Here is a 22,669-nt window from a genome sequence, read left to right on the forward strand (position 1 = left end):
TGATGAAACCGAGAAAGTGAGGGGTAAAGATGAAGGTGAGGAAAGGTGTATATAGCAGAAAGGAGATGACTGTGTGACTTGCAAAATAGGTGGAGAATAAAGAATTGGAGCAGCTACCCATAATATCTAGATTAAAAACACAAACACATTAGGATGATTGGAAGATTGCTTACATTAAGTGTATATTCAAATTGAATAAGTCTCCCCTTATCTGAGGGAGGATACATTCCAAGACCCCAGTTGATGCCTGAAACAGTGAATAGTACCAAACTCTCTATATACCAATTTTTCCTATGGTAAAGTTTAATTCATAAATGTATAAATTAGGCACAGTAAGAGATTAACAATAGTAACTAATACAGCGATGCATTGTTAATGATGGGGATATGTTCAGAGATGCTTGTCACTAGGCAACTTCATCATTTTGCAAACACTGTAGAGTATACTTACACAGATCTTGATGGTATAGCTTGCTACACATCTAGGCTATAGGTGTAGCCTACTACTCACAGGCTACGAACCTGTACAGCATGTTACTGCACCCAATACTGTAGACAATTGTAACATAATGGTAAGTATTTGTGTAACTAAACATAGAAAAGGTACAGTAAAAATAGCGTATAAAAGATTTAAAATGGTCCACCTGTGTAGGGCACTTACCATGAATGGAACTTGCAGGACTGGAAGTTGCTCTGGGTGAGTCAGTGAGTGAATGGTGAGTGAATGTAAAGGCCTAGGACATTACCGTACATGACTGTAGACTCTATAAATACTGTACACTCAGGCTACACTAAACTTTTTAAAATTTCTTCAATAATAAATTAACCTTTACCTTACTGTAACTTTCACTTTACAAACTTTTAAATTTTTTTTAACATTTTGGCCCTTGTAATAAATGCTTAAAACACAAACACATTATATGGCTGTACAAAAATAATTTATTTCTTCATATCCTTATCTTACAAACTGTTTTGTTTTTAATTTTTTTTTATTTTAAACTTTTTGTTAAAAACTAAGGCACTAACACACATATTATCCTAGACTTACACAGGGTACAGATCATCAAAGCATCACTAGATAATAGAAGTTTTTCAGCTTCATTATAATCTTATGGGACCACCATGATATATGTGGTCCATGACTTTATATTATTACATGACTGTAATAGTATAAAGCAATTATAGCAATATACTGTAATAAAAGTTATGTAAATGTAATCTGTCTCAAAACATTTGATTGTACTGTACTTGCCTATTTTCAGAACATGATTGACTACAGGAAACCAAAGCCAAAGAAAGCAAAATCCTGAAAAATGGGTAACTGTTGTATGATGATCCATATTTCCTTATCCATAAAACTATTAAATATAATCAAAGAGCCCTGAAAGTAAAAACATTTTTGTTGATTTGCCTAAAAATCATGATCATTTATCAGTTTGATAACTCCTGACCTGAACTGACATTAGAAAAGTTAATTATAGTCACAATTTTTTTGTATGAATATTCTTATTTTTGCTGTAGTGATATTAACATGCTTGATTTGGGGATGCTGGCCCAGACTCTCAAAGGATGTTCCATAAGCACCCTATTATTTTTCTAAAATTTGAAAAATTCTAACTTTGAAATATATCTCGTCCCAAGGATTTTGAATAAAGGATTATAGGCATGTCTTTTGTAAATTAATTGTTTTCACATAAAAAATTATATGTACTCATTATGACTAGTCAAACAATATGGAAAAATTAAAGGAGGAAAGTTAAAAATTATTCCAAATCCTGCCACCCAGAAATAATCACTTCCTACATCTGGTGAACACTATCTGTGTTATTTTTCTATGCATTTATATAGAGATCAAGATGATTAGGCATAATTTTCTAAAATAAGATCCTATTACACAGTTGAAGAAAACATTTGTTTACCATGAGTGCTATGAGTTTCTAAAATATTTCTCCAAGTTTAAAGGAAGATAATGAAAAACAACATGAGTTTCAAATGATGATGTGAATGTGTATTTGGTTGTGTTTTTCAATGTTAGGCCATATCAATTGACTTCCCACTATTAATATGAGAAAATTAATCCCCTTATACTTATCCTGCCTCCCCTTCTCTTAACTCTTCAGTTTTTACATATACGTTATGTTTTGTCCTCACAATTCCATCTTTTTTATAGAATTTAATAAATAGATTCTATGTTGACTGTCAGGTCTTTTACCATAGCTTTTTCATTTCTGATTTTTATCTATTCTGATTCACTTATGGTTGAAAAGATACTGTCCTCAGATCTGGAGTATTTTTCAAGTGAGGCTCATGGAGAATGCCTTCTCTCATGTTCGAGAATGTCTGGGTGATAGTACTTGTATTCCTGAGCCAAAGGACAACTTAGCTATGGACAAAATTTCTTGGGTTTATAACAAAGTTTTGTACACTCTGGACATTAAATACAATTATGAACAAGTTTAAGAGAATGTTATTTTCTAAAATTTTGTAAATACTTTGAGTTTTCCACAGAAATTTTCCATGGGATATTTTCTTTATCCTTGAAATGCACTAACTTTTCAAATATGCAAGACTATTTTAAGAACATTTTGTAATAATGTACTGAACCCGTGTACTGTTTGTTCTATTATTATTTTTGGATATGTCACTGTATCAGTCCATTTTCATGCTGCTGATAAAGACATACCTGAGACTGGGGAGAAAAAGAGGTTTAATTGGACTTACAGTTCCACAGGACTGGGGAGGCCTCAGAATCATGGCGGGAGGTGAAAGGCACTTCTTACATGGTGGCAGCAAGAGAAAGTGAGGAAGAAGCAAAAGTGGAAAGCCCTGATAAACCTATCAGATGTCGTGAGACTTATTCACTATCATGAAAATAGCATGGGAAAGATCAGCCCCCATGATCCAATTACCTCCCCCGGGTCCATCCCACAACATGTGGGAATTCTGGGAGATACAATTCAAGTTGAGATTTGGGTGAGGACACAGCCAAACCATATCAATCACTTAGACAATGATGAAACTGCTTTGTCTTTAATATTTGTAATCTTATTTTGAATCATTTTTCCTATTTTTATATTATTTTACATGATTTTTTCTTGTTTTCCAATATACTGCTGTTTTTGGCAATAATTAAATACTTATAATTTAAATGTATATATGTGTCTTACTTATCTTTTTATTACCTGTCTGCATTACTGAAATGTAAATTCTCAAGGGGATTAATTATTGTCTATTTGTTCTCTGTTGTATTGCTGGTGCCTAAAAAAGCACCTGACACATCGCAGGTGCTCCATGGATATGTCTGAAATGAATGAATGATGGTGCTATGTATATAAATGTCATTAACCATCCGTGTGACAACAGAGAGTGATTGGAAAGCACTCCTACGTCACACATCATGAAGGGCGAAATAGAAATAGATTTATTTTCAAGGCCCCTTTGAAACTGCCAGTTGACTGCCATGTTTGCTCATGGATATCCTCCACTCCTCTCGAGGTGAATCTTCCCTACAGGGCTCAATGGGAATGTGGATATGGATCAAGGGGTGAGTCCCTTTTTGCCCACAGTAGTAAAGGATCTTTTCCTTGAAAAGAAGGGGAGTGAGTATGACAGAGGACTTCCTTCTTTTCTCGATGACAGGCAATTACATTTTCAGAAGGATTTCCCATGCCCAGGAGAACTAGGAGCTGTCTTCCCAAAGGAAGTGTAGTCACCCCCAGAATTCAGTCAATCATCTTCAGGTATTGAGAGGACCTATGATAGAAGTACACAGTTGGGCGTGCCTGGATGAGTAAGGGAAAGAAGCTGTTAGTGGTTACATGTAATCTACTTTGGGATATCTCAAGGGCAGGATGAAGGAGAAGAAAACAAGATCAATTAGATAAGCAGAGGGTGAATTAGCCCTTTAATCAAGTACCTAAACCATGAAGCACACAGTTTTTCTAAGAGACACCATTATCCCTAATGGAGTTCTTTAGAACATCTTCAATTTTTCTAATGAAGACAGAAAGCCCCATCTTTAGTAAAGTGCCTCTCTTTGCTCATTTGACCACAAGATTATCTATTTCATTCATTCCCCTAGGGAGCTGATGCTCTCCCATTTTTGTTCCTCATAGAATTATAAAGAGAGGGAATCTGTCCAAATTATTTAATCAAATTATTCTTGATGAGGCCAATATGAGTGCTTCAATATCCACACTTAGTATGCATCCTTCTAATGATGTTCGCTTATCTAAAATTACCCCTTAATTGATAAGATATATGAGCAAAAATGCTATTAGTCAAAATGTTGAATAAACTCGAACCATTTAAAATGTTTTCATCCCAACCCTTGAATTTACTTAATCTCCAATAAGCAGTCTAAAAAGGTGGGATTTAATCTTCACTGTAACTACGTGAAACAGCAAAGGGAAATAGGTTGAAGACGAGGTAGCAGACAAGGAGGGGGGAAATGTTTTTTGTCTTTTGTGTCTTCACTGCACAAAACTGTATGATTTTTATGTGGTCCCTGCATTTCTCCGTTTGAGAGAAACATTGTAATATATTTGGAAATAGTGGTGCTATATATTTCATACAAGTCGGCTAAAATGGTGTTGAAGTCACTGACTAGTAAGAATTACAACTTATTTAAAGCCAGGTTTACAAGGTATAATTTAAATACAGTACATATTGTGCTCAGTTTTGTGAGCTTTGACAGATGCAAATGTTATGTTACCACTACCATTCCAGTAAAGATATAACATATCCATCGCCTTCCAAAATTCTCTCTTGTCTCTTTGAAGTCAAACTTTTCCTCCCACTTTCAGGCCCTGGCAACCATTGATCTGTTTCTTCCCTCTGTAGTATCACCTTTTCCAGAATGTCATACAAATGAAACCATATGCTAGGTAGCCTTTTAAGTCTGGCTTCTTTCATTTACCATAATACATTTAAAATTCCCCATGTTGTTGCATGTATCAGTAGTTGATCTTTGTATTACTGCAGAGTATTTTATTTAATGTATATACCAAAGTTGTTCATTCAGCAATGGATGGACATTTGATTAGTCAGTTTTTTTCATATATATTTCTCTGTATACATATGTTTTCATTCCTCTTACCTCGAAGTGGAACTTCTGGATTGTATGTCATGCACATGTTTAACTTTGTAAGAAACTGCCAAACTGTTTTTCAAAGTGGGTGTACTATTTTCCATTCCCACCAGCAACATGTAAGAGTTCCAGCTGCTTTGCATTCTCACTAGTACTTAGTATTGTCATTAAAAAAAAAAAAAATTAGGACCGGGTGTGGTGGCTTATGCCTGTAATCCCAGCATTTTGGGAGGCCAAGGCGGTGAGGATTGCTTGAGGCCAAGTGTTTGAATCCAGCCTAGGGAACACAGCAAGTCCTTGTCTCTATAAGATAATAATAATTGAGGCCGGGTGCAGTGGCTCATGCCTGTAATCCCAGCACTTTAGGAGGCCGAGGTGGGTGGATCATGAAGTCAAGCGATCAAGACCATCCTGGCCAACATGGTGAAACTCTGTCTCTACTAAAAATACAAAAATTAGCTGGGCATGTTGGTGCGTGCCTGTAGTCCCAGCTACTAGGGAGGCTGAGGCAGGAGAATGACTTGAACCCGGGAGGTGGAAGTTGCAGTGAGCCAAGATTGCACTACTGCATTCCAGCCTGGCGACAGAGAGAGACTCCATCTCAATAATAATAATAATAATAATAATAATAACCGATAATAAAATTAGCTGGTTGTGATGGTACACACTTGTAGTCCCAGCTACTGAAGAGGCTGAGGAGGGAGGATCTGTTGAACTCAGGAATTTGAGGTTGCAGTGAGCTATGATCATACCACTGCACTCCAGCCTGGGTGACAAAGTGAGACCATATTTAAAAAAAAATTTTTTAGCTATCTACTAGGTGTGTAGTTATATCTTATTATGGTTTTAATTTGCATTTTCTTATTGATGAATTATGTTGATCATCTTTTTATGTGATTATGTGCAATCTGTGTATCTTATTTTGTGAGGTGATTATTAAAATCTTTTGCCTATTTTTTTTATTAGATTTTTTTCTTATTATTGAATGACAAAAGTTATTTATAGATTCCAGATACCAGTTTTTCTGGTAACTTTGCAGAGATTAATGGTTCCTCCACCCAAAACCTGGTTCAGATGTTGAGACTGATGTTGCCACACATGCACTAAGAGGGTAGGAAAAGCTTTTTATTCACATAATCAGGCTTTCTGGGGACAGCAGGGCAGGCTCCCAAGCAAGTCCAAAAATAGCTTAAGAGAGCAAAGAAAGGAGCCTGGCCTGCGGTTCACGGTGTTAGAGAAAGAGCTGAGGTGAGGGTTCCCACATACAGGGATGACAGTTTGCGGGTTGGACATTCCTGCCAGTGTCAAAGAGGAAGCGCAGGGCCTCTCATCAGCTTCCACAGAGGGACAGAGAGGAGGGCAGAGCGGTGGAGCTCGGCGCTGTCAGCAGCAGACACCAAACATGGAGTCAGGCCCTTTATTATACCAGACTTTCCTCAAACAGGAGAATCATAGTAATCACATTTTTAAAATATATACATAGTTTTGCTTTTGTCGCCCAGGCTGGAGTGCAATGGCATGATCTTGGCTCACTGCAACCTTCACCTTCTGGGTTCAAGTGATTCTCCTGTCCCAGCCTCCCAAGTAGCTGGGATTACAGGTGCCCACCACCACGCCCGGCTAATTTTTGTATGTTTAGTAGAGATAGGGTTTCCCCCTGTTGGCCAGGCTGGTCTCAAACTCCTGACTTTAGTTAATACGCTCATCTCAGCCTCCCAAAGTGCTGGGATTACAGGCGTGAGCCACTGTGCCTGGCTCGACATTTTTGACATCAAAAGAAACATTCAATAACATTTACTGTAGATGGTTTATCAAGTATATAGATTATGTCTGTATATATATACTTCAACATCTTTTAAATATACTTCAACATCTTTTAAAAAAAAGATTATCTAAACATACATTATTTGAATCTTTTCTAAGAGAAATGTCCATTCTAAATGGATTGGATTCAGATATTTTGAAGAAAGGGCTGTGAATATTAGCAATAAAACATGGGTAATTAAGAGAACTGTGAAATCTCTTTCCCTTGTGAGAACAAGGCTCAATCTAATGGACTACTGTAATACCAACACCACTCATGCCTAGATGGGTGGCTCTGTCTCTAGTTCTGCTTTTTGTGGAAGGTTTGGGGTCTGATTGGTTATATGGCTGACTATAAAGCAGTGGGTCATATGGGGAAAGTCCCCTCAGGATGGTCATAATTCAATTGTAAAAGTGCCACACATACTCCCTTTAATTGACAAAAAAATGAGTTAAGCACCTACTATGTGCCAGCCATATGCTAGAATCTGGAGAATTAAAGTTAAGTAAGATAGAGTTGGGGTTGTCCAGCAATTTGATGTTTATTGAATGTGAGAAACATGAAAAAATACCAGAATCAAATCATTATTGAAATGCCTTGGGACTTAATTTGAAAGGACTATAAATAAAAGAGTGGGCTGCCTGGCCAATCATTCTTACAACTTCATTCCAAAATGAGCAATTTTAATTGGGAAATGCAATGGAATATATTTGGACCTCTTTCTCAGAACTATGCAAGCTGGCCTGGCATTTGGGAACCTTGTTTATAACAGACATCACTAACCAGTATAATGAAGCATATTCCATATGCTGATGAAATTCAATGTTTGAAACAGATAAAATGTGTTTTTATATCTCACTAGGTTACTAAATTACAAAAGTAATATTTTTGTAATTTTTGTAATCAAATGTTTTCTTATGTTTGTACCTAAATTCCTTTTTTTCCCGGGTGATGTGAAGGTAGCCGTTTTAGGATCAATGCCATGTAGGGAATGTAGGAGAGAGGAAGAGAGGAAACTAGTAGCTTTATTATTTATTAGCTGGGAGTCACGGCTGGATCCAGACATGCAGGTACTCTGAGCAAATTAGTAGTTAGGAATATCAAGAATGCTAATAACATGTCAAACTGACATTAAAAGAATCAAACTGATTCTTTTTTAAAAATATGATGTTTAGGATGGAGAAGTAGCAGAGTAGTACTGCTGGTGACCATGATTGGCATCTTCTCAATGGTTTTCAAAGCATGTTCTCCACATTGACAACTTCATCCTCATCTGAGAAGTCCTTAGAAATTCAGATTCCTGGGCCTCATCCCAGAGCTGCTGAGTCAAAAACTCTGGGAGGGAGGCCCAGTACTATGTGTTAACAAACCCTCTGGGAGATGCTGATGTGTATGGAAGTTTCAAAAGCATTCGTCTGCAACAATTCAGCTTCAGCCACAAAATCACATTTGCCATTCAGAAAACCCAAAGTCTTACCCTACAAAGTCCATCTACCTACAAATCTTAGAAGATGACATAGTGAGCATTTATTGTTACTCAAGCCTGTGCTTTGGGGACCCCACACTTTATCCCTACCCTTGCCTCTGCTACCACCACTACCATTAACTCTCCCTGAAAGGAATTTTGTTAAATACACAATCTTTTTATTCTGTTGCATTTCCAGTGATATTTTAATGCCCATGAGGTATTTGTATCCTGATCCTGCTGGCCCTTTCTGGTTCTATGTGACAAAGTGGCAACTCTACTGGGCGTTTTGGAAATCTTCTAGAATGGTAGTGGGGAGGACAGGGAGGAAGGTTTTTCTACTTACACATCTGTTGGTTGGTTTGTTCACCACTATTTTCCTAAAAGTAGTTATAAATTTTGTAATGGAGTTACTGCTGTTTGGGGAAAACTGGAGACTTAGAACATAGATGTGATATGGTTAAAGGGTGAAGTTTTATGTCGATAATGTTTTCATTTTAGTTTATGCCAAAATAAAGATTTTAATAAATAAACAATAAAGTAATAATTAAATAAGTAAAATAAATGCTTGACAGATTACATATTATACACTTGGAAGAAAAAGAGGAGAAAGAAGATGAGCAAAAAGGAGAGAAATAAGAGGAGAATACACATATAATGCTTTGGTTGGGCCAGGTACTATGCTGAATACTTTACATCTACTGTCTCCTGTAATCCTCAAGACAAATTTCTAGGGCAGGGCTTATTATTCTCCCTATTTTACAGAGGAGAAAGTTGAGGTATTGAGAGATTAACAGACATGAAAAGGGTTCATAGTCACATAACTACATAGCATTGAGGTGTGTGGTAGAGTAATAGGTGAGCTATAAGACCGGAATGATTAGTTGGGATTAGGTTGTAAGGAGAATCAACAGCTATGTAAGGAGTCTCTAGTTCAAATTATGAGAATGGTACGGTAGAGAGAGACCTTGGAGATACTTTGAAGATAAAATTGATCTGACTTAACAATCAGATGGTAAAAATTGGGGGGAGTCTTTAGCTGAAGCAACTGAGTCTGATGGTGTCACTCAAGGAACAAAGGAGGAACGAGTTCAAGGGCAGAAGGAGCCGATGTGTTTAGTTCAATTATATCAAGTTTTGGGTGCCTGTGGAACATGTCCAGGTAGAAACGTCCAGTTGGAAATATAGCTGAGGCTCAGAAGCCAGGTTAAGTCAGGAAGTATAGACTTAGCATCCATCAGCAGATTGATTAACAAGTTCGGTCCACTGCAATCATGGAAGTGGTGCTATCACCCAGGAAGAAAATGTAGAACAGGAAGGGAAATGCACCTTGTGGAAATTGACTAAATGGAAGAGGTAGAGAAAGACAAAGCCATGAAAATGATTATAAAATAGTGGCTAGAAGGTAGTAAGAGAATGAAAAGATGATAAAACTGAACGTCAAGTGAGGTGATAATTTCCAGCCCCCACTATTCCTATGGCTGTGCTGGGCTCATGGAGCCTTGAGTGAGCAGGCAATGGAAGTGACACTGAAGTCCAGGCATCCATCTGTGACCAAAAACCCCCTGCCTAATTGTGTAAATATTCTGAGGTCCTTTTACTACCTAGATTGTTACTCTTCATCAGCAAGGTGCTGACCAAAGTAATATTGTAGAACTACAAAATAATAATTATTAACATATTCATCCTAAATGAGTTAACAGATAGCTAATCCAAAATAATTTTGTAATGAGAAATCCGAATTATGCAACCCTTAAATTCTACTCTGTTAGATGGTGCAGTGACAAAAACTGGTGGTTAATGGAAAATTGTCAAGTGAGACTTGCTGGAGAGGGCTGCTTTGGTGGACAAGAAAGCAAGAAATATCTTTGCTTTTGCAAACAGACACCACTAGAAGATGTAAAGAATTTTTAGATACAGATTAAAGAAACTCTTTGCAATCTCGTTTACAGGTTTTTTTTACTTAGGAAATTATTTTCCAAGGATAATTCAAAGACTTCAGCCTCATTTTAAAAAACGATAATTTTTGTTGGTTAGCCCAGATTGATGAAGTCATATGAAATTTTCTGCTTCATTGTGCCTGTATGACATTTTTCCTACTCATTCTTTTTTTTCCTCCTTCCACAGCCTCCTCAATTCCTTCTTGCACCCCTTTAGATTTAGACAGACCATCTCTTCAATTCTGATGGCAACATTTCACACTAAATAACTATATACCCTAGCGTTGCCTCTCACACGTCCGGGTGATTGGCAGATGCTTGTTTAGAGGATTGGAAACAGCTAAAAGTGACATTCAAGGATTCAAAAACAGCTTGGTTGGGAAATAAATCTTTGCCTGGGAAAAATGACTCTCTTTGCCAGACAATAGCCTTATAATTTATCATTTATTGGAAAAGAAGGATGCATTTTCAGAATTGCATCAGACTAAAACTGATTACGAATATTAAGCAATGTCTCTATGAGCCATTACTCACCACGTATGTGAAAGCTGAGTGCCTCTGGAAGGCGGGCGCTGATGAGTCACTGAGTGTGCTATTGCACCATCGTAATTGTTAGCATCATAAACAACGGTATATGACAGGGTAGAACAGATTAAAGAGAATGAAGTGTCTTGTGCAGTTCCCTCTAGAAAGAAGAAACACAACGTTATTTCACTGTGACGTTAACTATTGATTCAGGTTTTTGTTTGTTTGTAGCTCCTGATGGTTATGAGAGCTCAGAAGCAGTATTCACAGCTTATTTATTTCAAAAGCCACCATAAGTGAGGGTTTAAGCTGTTCCAACTTTGTGCTGTTGTTTTTGAAATAAAAGGAAGGCTTTTTCCTTTCAGCGTTAGAAAAAGGGAAGACATTAAAGAGAGCTGAACCAAGTGCTAAGTGTTCAGGACCCCAAAGACCTTAGATTTGGCTAAAAATTATACCAAGAAGCAAGTGTTGTTATAATCAGAGGGACAGGGTAACACTGAGCTGTGAACTCACAGAGCATTCATCCATTCCCTTCTGACATTTGTCATTTTTTTATCTATGTTGTATTTATTTCAGATCATGTTTTAGCTACATACGGTAACTAAAATATCTCAAAACAGAGATTGTGTGTACTATTTCTCAAAACAGAGATTGTGTGTAGTATAGAAATACCATAAATATCTCAAAACAGAGATTGTGTCTTAAAAAGTTGTGCTCTCTCCTCAGAACCTAGCTCATTTAGTAACTTGTTATTGTTGAATAAAAACTAATTTATTGATAAACGAATGTCATGAGTCACTGTATTTATTACAGCTCATCTCCATTTCCTTAATTCTGTGAAGATACAAAAGCTAGATTAACCAGTGCTGCAGAAGAGTAAACTAGGATGGTTCTCGGAATGGTCATGGGTAATGGTTTATATTTCTTTCCACCAGTCTTTAATTTATATTATTTTAAAAAGTGCTGATACTTAATAACAAACATATCATTTGGAAAGAGTTTTACTTTAGATGAAAAAAGTACACTTTCTGGAGAAAACATTTTAATGTCATGCCTTTCAGGCACCCACACCCACACCTCTGAAAAGGCAGAATATGAGGCAGTAATTATGACTACATAATTCCCTCTGGGGAAGCTAATTAAATGTGGATATTTGCTAAGGAAAAATAGAGAGCCTGTGAATATAAACTCTGCAAATGCAAATATATAAAGGAACACAAATTCACATTAGTGCATTCTGTTAGACAAATCTTTCTGCAAACAGAAAGGCTAGCCCTTGAAAAAAACTATGGAACAGCCAGAGGACAGCTTGAATATCCCCTAAAATCTTCTTTCTGGACACCTCCCCGCTACACCATAATCATCTCTGGTTATACTTTCCTTATGTTCTTTCTTTTCTTTTCCATATTAAAAACCTGCTGTATTATTATTTAGTATTAACTAGTATGACAGTGACTTTCAGTAACAGTGGTTAAACAATCAGAAGTTTATTTCTGGTCCAAAAGCCAAAACTGGAGCTGCAGCTCTGCTCTGTGAAGCTGTCAGGAGCCCAAGCTCCTTCTACCTTGTTGCTCTGATATCCCTAGAGTGTTCTCATTATTGGTCTGTTAGTCTCATCAAAATGGCTCCCTACCCTATTGGCATTCCAGCTAGTGGGAAGGATGAAAAAGAGTTAGCAGAGGGAACTCTCCTTTTCTTTAAGAGCAGGACTTGCAAGCTTCACACATCACTGACTTTCTTACTCCATTGGCTAGTCACATGGTTTTCCTTAATAGAAATATCCTTTTAAATACAGATCCAAGCTCACAAAACTGTAAGGGAAATTCCTCACGGACAAATTGAAAAACAAACTGGGCAACCAGAGGGGTAAACAAAAGCAAAACTGTAAGAGCACTGAAGGCATTAGAGGATCTTGCTGTCAAGATACTTAAGAGCTACATGAAGGGCAGGAGACAAGACCTAGGCCTATGCAATGTGAGTAGCTGGGAGTGACACTCCACATCCAGCTGGGAACCTGAAAGGGCTATAATCTTGATGAAGGCACATACTAGAAAATGATCCACCTAGGCTTTAGATGGTGGGGGAGGCTTCACCGGATATTAGTAATAAAGGCTTTCCCTCAGACAGACCCGGGATTCAAATTCATATTACCTACAAGATCCCAAGCCAAGATACCTAGTTCAAGGGGTGCTGGGTTGATAGGACCTTGTGATCACTTTAACCCTTTCTGGAGAGACCCACCCTCCATGCAGGCTTCACAAAATCTTCATAGATAAATTAAATGATTATCAACCAAATACTTACCATATTACATTTTCATTCAGACATGAGTGCAAAATAAAGACATTTTTTAAACAAAAAAATACAAGTTACTTCCCATAGACTTTTACTAAAGGGACAACTAACAGACATATTTCAAGGAAAAGAAAACCACTCCACCTCCCCCCTACACACAAAAGCAGATGTAAGAAAAAATATTGAGGAAATAAACAGGTCAACATGTAGGTAAGTCAAGAAATGCTGACTATATAAAGCATAAATAATAATACTGTCCAGTTTGTTGTACAAAGGTACAAAAAGTACAAAATTACGAGGTAGAACAAAAACACTACACAAAGATAACATGCAAGACATGGAAAAAGATGATTTGATTTAAAATGTCCCAATTCCATGTATTGTTCTAGAAGAGGGTAGACAAATGCTTAACTTGAAACTCTTAAAAAGTAAAATATACACATTAAATTTTAAAATTATTTCATTAAGAAAATAGACCTATATTGCATAACTTGTGACCGGTATAAAGAAGCATAACAAAACCCTAATCAGTCCAAAAGAGGGAACAAAGGAAGAAAAAGTAAAGAAGAAGAAAATGGAGGAGCACGGACAATTCAGAGTACATAGCACAAGATAAAATGGTAGAAATTGGTTAAACATTCAGTAGCATACTAACCTCGCCAGTTACGCAACAGAGATTATCTGTTTATAATTTCAAAAATCCATATGTAGACCAGCACTAGACAAACACCTTAATAAGACATATAATGCTTGGATATAAACCAGCAACTAAACAGACAAAAAATTAGTAGAAATATGTTTAAAAAATATTTGACCCAATATATCACATATTGGAATTTGAAATCTGTAAACTGGTCATAAGCATTCTTTCTGAATATATATGGAAAAATTCTAAATATTACCTTTATACTAGGTCATAAAGCAATTCTCATCAAATTGCAAGAATTACAATCATGATCATGATGATTTTTAATTAGATTTTAAAAATCAAGAGCAATGACAAAAACTTAAAACTTTATAATTTGGAAATTCTAAAACTTGCTATTGGGAGACAATTCTCTATGAGTCTCTTTTGTTTCTTTGTGTCTGGAGAGCATAGGCACTGACTGTCTTTCTTCTGGAATATCCTTTCATGGATATTTGCATAGTGAACAGCCTTGAAAAACATAGCTTCTCCCTCCAGAGCAAAGGCTAAGTTGTTTATATTATGGCACAACAAAGTAAGGAAAATGCCTTTCTTTGAGGCAAAGATTCAGTGACCCCCATACCAAAAATTTGGGTTTTTTAAGCTCAGGGTTCCACAGCTGCAATGTAACTCACTGCATGTGAAGGCATCACCTGGCTCTTTTTGTGTTGGCCTAAGAGAATTGGGGTTCAGGGAACTGGCTCAAATGCAGATACTCTGGATACAATTATTGCTGTGAATAATAAGCCCTCCTTTGTCTCTGACCCAGACGTCTCATGGCTTTTGCCAGCATCTAGCATTCTGGCAGACTAGCTCATAAGCTTGTAAGCAGGATGAAATCTCAGACCCTTCACTGTTCTTGACATATGCTTTTAAATAACCATGTGTATTAGGAAATGAAATTTGAAAATACTTTTATCTAAATGATAGCAAAATCTTCCAGGAGGAAGCAAAAGTAATGTTTAAAGGAATACATACAGACAATGCTGGTAGAGAAAAGGAAAAGCAGAAACTAAATGAGCTAGGTGCTCATATCAAGAAGTTACATCATAAAAGAATAAAACCAAAGAAAATACAATAAAAATTATTTTCAAATAAGAGCAGAAATGATTTAAAATAGAAAACAAATGGAGAAGATCAGCAAAACAAAAACAGTTCTCTGGAAAGACTAATATAATAGCCAAATTTCTGATAAGACTGATCAAGAAAAATCAAAGACGTCACAAATAGAAAGTGTAACTTTAGAAATGGAAAAGGGGACATACTATGCTGATATAAATCAAAGCAATGAGTCTTTGATGCTGGAATTTTAAGAACTGGTGATAGACTCCTTGGATCATAGAGAGAAGATTTCTTTCTGGCTGAAAGTTTTTGCTTTCGGTCTCAATTCATAGCCAATGAATGATTGCCTATTCACAAGCCAAATGTCATTATGCCAAGTGACTAAAGCTGAGGAGTGTGTAAGATTAATTCTGCAAAAAAACTTTATAAAAGGCAAGCTGGATCTTAATAAGGAATTAGCAAACATGAAATTAAATATAAAACACAGTGCCATAAAAAGACATTACTTCCAACATCTTTCATCATCCTAGCCATTATTCAAGATCCTTTTCAAAGGCCATCTACTTCATCCTGCTGTCTTTGATTCTTTTCTATTAGACACAATCTTTTCCTTCTGTGACCATCTATAGCATTTCATGCTTGGTTTATGAGTCTAAAGCAATATTTTCACCTTCATGCTTACAATATTCTAAGCTTTCTACAAGGATGGACTGGGTCTTATTTATCTAAGTAATTCTGGTAAATAATAGTAATAGTAATAGCAAATAAACTACCAACAGCTGAGCGTGGTCAAAACTTCACTTGATAGGTGGTCAAGAAGTACAATGCAATTGAGTCACTAAAACTAAACAGCGCTAGCTCTTTTATAGGAACTCTGGGATCCTGGAAGTGAAAAAGTGTTAGAGCAGGAGGAGTCTCTAAAGCATACTTTATTCTACTGTCTAAACAATGCAGAGAATTACATTGATACTATCTCTGATGTCAGAACCGTTTTTGGGAATTTACCATGATGGGAACAGATAGAGCCATTTTAAGGTTGGTCAGCACATCCCATCTGAGGATGTTCCTATTCATGTTGGAATATCATCATCTATCCTCAAGTCATAATTCTGCTTTTAAAAAAAAACTACTCAAATGTCACTTCCTCTAAAATGCCTTCCACATCCAGATCTGGTTTAGATGTCCTGTCATGTGCTTCTATAAGAAATTTAATAGCTTCTTACCACATTGTATTGTAATTGCATTACATTGTAATTTACTTGTCTGGCTATGCCAGTAGATGACAAGCTCTTGGGGTGCCTACATTATATATCATTCTCTTTGTATTTCCAGCACACAGCACTGTACCTGGACAAAATAACCATTCTTAAAAAGTTCCTTGAATTGTAGAATGAATGATTTGGAAGTCTGCTGTGCTGAAAAGGTTTGGATTTATGCTTCGTGGGAATGTGGTTTCAGAAACTTCTAATCTAAACTGCTTCTGTTTGTCTCTAAGAGTTTGATTTGTATGATGTGTCCTCTAAGGTTCTGATGTAGGCAAGGACAGTTTCTGATAATAGAGATTTTCTGTTTTGCTGTTGTGATATGAGCGGTGTATGGGTGTTTTCACATACTGTAGTCCTGTGCAATGTCCTCATCTTCAATTTGCTCCCTGGGTACTACATTCTAGGGTTTCTAGTGCCTCAAAACAGGTCTCCAGTCTGTGCAGAAGGGTTGATGTATTAGCTTCCTGTGGCTTCTGCATCAAATGACCACAAACAGAGTGGCTTAAAGCAACAGACATGTATTCTCTCACAGTTCTGGAGGCTAGAAGCCCAAAATCAAGATATTAGCAGGGTCATACTCTCCAGAGGCTCTAGGGGACAGTCCTTCCTTTTCTCATCCAGCTTCTGGTGACTGGCAGCATTTCTTGGCTTGTGGCAGCATCACTCTAATCTCTGACTTTGTCTTCACACGGCCTTCTCTTCTCTCGGTGTCTTCCTTCTCTTGGTGCCTTCCTTCTTCTCTTGTAAGGACACATCTCATTGGCTTTAAGGCCCACTTGGATAATGTAGGAAGATCTCATCTAGAGATGATTAATTTAATTATGTCTGCAAAGACCACTGTTTCCAAATAAGGTACGGTTTAAAAGCTTGGGATTTTAGATAATGTGCATATCTTTTGGGGGAGCCGCCATTTAACCCATTGCAATTGATAACTATAGGTCTGATTTCCAAATAGCATTGTCTACCTGCCTGGCAGCACAGAAGTGCTGAATACTATTGAATATCTTTTTATAAACTCATGATATAAGCAGTATTTTATCTAACTTTCATCTTCCTAGTATCTTCTAGTGATCTTTAAAAAATTATTTTTGGTTATTAAGACTTGAACAATATAATTTGATTCTAAATTCCTGGGGGAAATGGTAATTTGGGGGGACATAAGTCATATTTCTATTTTTAAACAATTATTTTAGAATTCTGGTATTCAAAACAATTACTTTTCATTGTATTGACCCAAGAGCCTACAAATAAATAGTGAGGTGATTTCCTTTTGCAAAGTCAGATATTGTGCTCTGAGTGCTTTGAGAAATCACCTGATTTTGATGAAATAATTTAATTTAAATGTTGTCATCAGGAATGAAGAATTTTCTCCATTTTTAAATAAGGGAATTGATGCCTTGGACATAATGTTTTACTTCCCATAAGAGAACCATACCTATTGTTAGGTAGAATTTTTTTCCCCCCAGCAAAGAAATTGCTACTGTACATTTTTAGAAACCAGGTCAATTTTTTTTTCAACTTCAATGTTAAAGGACTGTGTAGGGAAAACAAAATTAGAGTCATGAGTAATCTATGGCTCAAGGAACACAACAGGCTAAAGTATAGATTCAATAAGATGTGACCTTCATTTTTAAAAATATATATACGCTTTCCTAATTTAGAAGTCAAAGATGAGCTTGGGGAAAATTTTTTAAACATAAAAAGCTTTACAACTTGACTGGGCCAGGTGGCTCACTTCCATAATCCCAGCACTTTGGGAGGCCGAAGCAGGCGGATTGCTTGAGGTCAGGAGTTTGAGACCAGCCTGGCCAACATGGTCAAACTCCATCTCTATTACAAAAAAATACAAAAATTAGCTGGGTGTGTGGCGTGGGCCTGTAGTCCCACCTACTCAGGAGGCTGAGACAAGAGCATTGCTTGAACCAAGGAGGCAGAGGTTGCAGTGGACTGAGATTGCGCTACTACACTCCAGACTGGGCAACAGAGTGAGACTGTCTCAAAAAAAAAGCTATACAACTTAATGTAACATAGAAAATGAGATTTGATTATAGTGATTTGTATATGTCCCATTTCATATAGGTACATTTCTGATCAATTTTTATTAACAGATCCATTTTTTATTGAAACTGGTAACCTTAGTGAATGTGAGTATAGGTATGAAGAAATGCTTGAAAACATGTGTCTGAGATGAATTTAGAGCTTGGCCTTGATAGTGTGTACATAATGGCCCTAGTCTGTGGCTATATCATGCCCATCTTAAAGGGCTACTGCAGATTGTTGGCAACCTAATTAATTGTTGGTTGAATTGAATACTTGCTTCATCATGCAGCACATTACAAAAGTAATAACTATTTGCCTTTTCCCTGGAATGCCAACTTTTTTTTATTGCAGGGAGTCAACCATCTGAGACTTTTTTCCTCTTTCAGGGGTTAGTTCATATTTAGGTGAAAAATCACATTCAGAATTATCACATAAGATTGCCTTGGCCTCATCTCTATCTTCATCAAAATCTTGAAGTAATACAATTTGGGATAGAAGAATATTCGAGAGGACATTCTTACCTGTAGATCTCACCAGTCTCTTCTGAGATGTCCAAGTAATGTACCCACCCCAGCCTCTCTTCTGAGTGTCTCCTTTGATATGGGTCACCATGTTTTCTTCTATGTCCTTGCTACTTTAGCCTCAGCAGACTAGACCAGGGATAGGTCTCTACCACCTGTGAGCTGCCTGAGGGGGAGTCTCTGGGTGCCTGGCACAACAGCTTTGCACAATAACTTGCCATATGCATGAGAACTAGCAGGCTTGGGCAGGGTCTCTTGGTGGGAGTTTGAATGAAAGACCTATGAAGTCAGCAGGGTGCAGAGTGACTCAGGCTTGGAGAGACAAAACATGAAGACAGTGTGCAGAAGCTGCGAAGCACCAGAGCCCTGAGAAAGCAGAAAGTATGAAGAGTAGGAAGCATGAAGAGTAGAAGGGGAAGAGAAGAAGAAAGTTGCTCTAAAAGTAGCAAAAAGAAGCAGTTAATAAAAAGCAGATGGAGGAACTGAAAAATAAGCTTGGCCCAGAAAAAAAAATCTGTTTATGCCTTTAAGCTATTGTCAAACTATCAGAGCTGGTGCTGTAGGCGGCATGCAATGAACAGTATCACAATTCTCGGTGACCCCTAGCGCCGTGCTTTGGAGACAGCATCCAGTTTTTCATACTTTTCTTTGTATTCCCTTAACTAAAGTAACCTGCACCCGTTTCTGTTTTTTGCATCTGAAAGAGCCTAACAAACACAGTATCCTCAAGATGAAGCAAAGAACTGAGAAAAAATGAAAATTAAAATAGAAAGTCATAATTTTGACACTGAAACATAATCATTTATGGTATTTTCATTCAAAGCACTGTATGGCAGGCAATGTGCTTTGATGTTTCACGTAAGGGCAAAGGACATACTCTGGAAAAGGCAGCCGTAAAAGCCAGAAAACTTATTTTAATTCTGGGTTTGAGTCACAAGTGTCTACTTCTGGAGCTGGAGTACCCAGAAGGTAATTAGCTTGTTTGTCCAGATACCTTTCAGATGAACAGGATTGCTACCTTTAGAAGTAAAAGCAACAGAAGAGGGTTGTCCTCAGAACCTTACTTTGTTTCCTAAGGAAGACCTTTACTTGCTGTATTATAAAATTAATATTACTTTGTCCCTGCTGGGTAGTCAAGAGCAATTTGTGGGTGATTGTCAGTCGATGTCTCAGGATCAGCGTTTCTTATTACCTCAGATGTGATGGAGAAGAAGCGTTGTGTTGCTTTCCTAGTACACTAAGAGTTCCTCTCTTATGACTCCAGCCTCTGATAGTGCCAATATCTGAACAATGTAAATTCACATTTTGTGTTTCCCTTTACATTTTTGTTTTCTTTTAATCAGGCTCATTTCTTTGCAGGCAAAAAACATGGCTTCATGGTCTTGCTTAGTTGAGTTTTCCTTAGCAGTTGAAAGAAATTATTTGAATTTACTAACTAAATTTGGAACAAATTGCATTTCTGTGGCAATAAATGGGTTATCTATCCCTAGTGGGGTGGAATATCTTCTTCATTAAGAATTATTCCATTTTTTGGTATGCCTTATTGCATTTTAGGGGTAAAACAACTGTACTGTTTTCTGTGGTGAGCTTAGAGCTAGCAAGTATTGATCCCTGGAACTTGTCATAAAAACCAAGGCTAGAGAAAGCTAACAATCACATTTATTCACAATTTAATAATTTTCAATGACAGTTTCTGATAAGGGCCTAAGATTTGAAATGAGAAGACATGGGCTGAACTTCCAGCTCTATTATTTCCTGGAAATGTGGCCTTGTGCAGTCCCGGAACAGCTCAGCTCCCCTGTAGGGACTTGGCAATACCTACCTTATCTTCCAGGGAGGCTAGCTGTGAAGCTCCAAGGACAGAACCTTATGGAAAGTGCTGTGCAAATGAAAATCCCTCTCTAAAAGCAAGGTGTTAGGATGGTGAATGCTGTGACAAGAAGGCAGGCTTCAGTTCTTTGTTCAGAGTAATAATTATTGCGGATGAGGGTGGTGGGGGCGAGGGATGTAGACATAATGAGAGGTGTTCAGAAAGAAATGCTCAAAATACCCAAGACACAAGTATCAGCTCCTTCAGAACTCTACATTTACATAAATATTTCTCTTCATGAAGTTTCCAAATTGAATTTGGGGGCGACCACTCAGCTTTGTTCATTCTATTCACACCTCTACAGTATTGCCAGAAATGAGCTCAATTTCACAAAATGAAATAATAGCAATTTAGCCTAAGACTTGAAGACAATGTCAAGATGACAAATAAGATTCATTTTCCACTGCTTTTTTTCTGTTTTTCACTCATTTATTTGAATAATTCACATACTTTACATTTTGAAAGAAATAATTATAGTAATCAGAATCTGGCTTTTTATGAGCTATAAATTTTGAGAAACTGCTTATTCCTACTGGCATCAATATAATTTTAACTAATAAATATCTTTAATCTACCAATTACATAACATACATATAATGACACAGAGCTACACGATTCTGTGGTTAATCATTACTGAATGTGCAGGAGTTGGTAATATAGACACTACCCCAGATCCCCAGATCTGAGTGAGTTATACATAAAAATATGTGGGAAAAGATAAATTTTAAAGAGCACTCCTTTTGGAAATAAAAGATAAAACAGAAACAAAAATGAGATGTTTTATTTTCCCTGAGCATTTTGTTCTTTTCAATTATGTGACAGTTTTGGGGACTAGTTTCTCTGTTTAGGATGTAGACAAATGCTGGATTGCCAACTCAACAAAAGTGTTCCAAAGATCTAGGCCCTGAACTTGGGAGTGGGGGCACCGAGGTGTAGAGGTTATTCCTCTCTCTGGTCAAAGACACAGTTTGACATTTGAATACTATTTCTCACCTATAAAGCTATTTTTTCCATACTATTCCATGTCATTTATTTGAAATACAAAAATGTTTACTTTAAAACCCACTCTAAATATCCTACTTCTCTCTAAGAAAAATTTTAGAGTGTGCATTCATGGTTAAAAAGAGATATATTAACCTGATAGGTATACATTGGTTCAGCCTAAAGAAGTAGGATATTTTTTCTGTGCATTGTGATTCTGATTATTCCTAAATAAAAGATGAAATGTTTCATAGGTAGTACAGAGTGTGAATGAGGAAGGAAAAAGGAGATTCTTTATACCAAGGAGGAAATAAGTTTCCTGAGGCAGACTCCAGCAGCCTAAGGCCCCTGAGCAGTGGTTTAACATCCTCTTTCAATTGCCAAGAAGACAGTCTAAGACGTACTTTCTATAAAATGAAAGTCTCAGGCGATCTCTAAAGCCCCATCTAGCTCTAAATTTCTAGAATTCTGAATGTTCCTGAATTTCAGCCTTTGCTTTACTTAGCCCAGGCATGTGTGGATTTGATCCACCTGATTTTTCTCCAACTACTTTTTCTCTTCCTCTGAAATCACAGTATGACTAGTTGGCTTTAGCTGACTGTCAGAAAAATGATCCTTCTTAGAAAAGGGCAAAAGAGAAAGCTAAGTGTTGTTGACAAGGGGGGAAAAAGCAAAATTAAAAAATTCTTTAAAATATTTAAAGAGGTTTATTCTGAGCCAACATGAGTGACTATGGCCTGGGGAATAGTCTCAAGAGGTCCTGAGAAAGTGTGCCTAAGGCAGTCAGGTTACAGGCTGGCTTTATACATTTTAGGGGACAGGAATTATCTGTAACATCATAAACCAATACATGAAAGGTATACATTGGTTCAGCCTAAAGAAGTAGGATATTTTGAAGCAGGTGGAGCTCCCAAGTCATAGGCAGATTCAAAGATTTTCTGATTGGCAATTGGTTGAAAGAGTTAAGCTTTGTTTAAAGACTTGAAGTCAATAGAAAGAAATGCTTAAGATGAGGTGGGGTTGTGGAAGGCAAGATTCTTGTTATGTAGATGAAGCCTCCAGGTAAAAGCCTTCAGAAAGAATAAATGGTAAATACTCACTTTTTTTTTAGTATAATTTTTTTAATAT

General features: G+C 37.0%; 1 protein-coding gene across 20 annotated transcripts in view; it reads right to left on the reverse strand.

Moving 5' to 3' along the window:
• The window catches only part of EPSTI1 (epithelial stromal interaction 1), a 315,408-nt gene that overhangs the window by 29,437 nt on the left and 263,302 nt on the right, over positions 1-22,669 (reverse strand). For 14 of the 20 annotated variants that reach the window (XR_012092040.1, XR_012092053.1, XR_012092052.1 and 11 more), the window contains one exon: positions 10,832-10,982. The exons of 5 other annotated variants lie outside the window; for them this stretch is intronic. Coding sequence is in view for 5 of the 15 variants with exons in the window: in XM_073013795.1 (XP_072869896.1) it covers positions 10,832-10,982 (151 nt within the window). In the remaining 10 variants the exon portion in view is untranslated. Of the gene's footprint in view, positions 1-10,831; positions 10,983-22,669 lie in introns of those variants that run through there. One more of the 20 variants, XR_012092054.1, reaches the window with a different exon arrangement.

The sequence above is a fragment of the Chlorocebus sabaeus genome, chromosome 3, assembly GCF_047675955.1.
Source record: "Chlorocebus sabaeus isolate Y175 chromosome 3, mChlSab1.0.hap1, whole genome shotgun sequence".
NCBI classification, from domain to species: domain Eukaryota; kingdom Metazoa; phylum Chordata; class Mammalia; order Primates; family Cercopithecidae; genus Chlorocebus; species Chlorocebus sabaeus.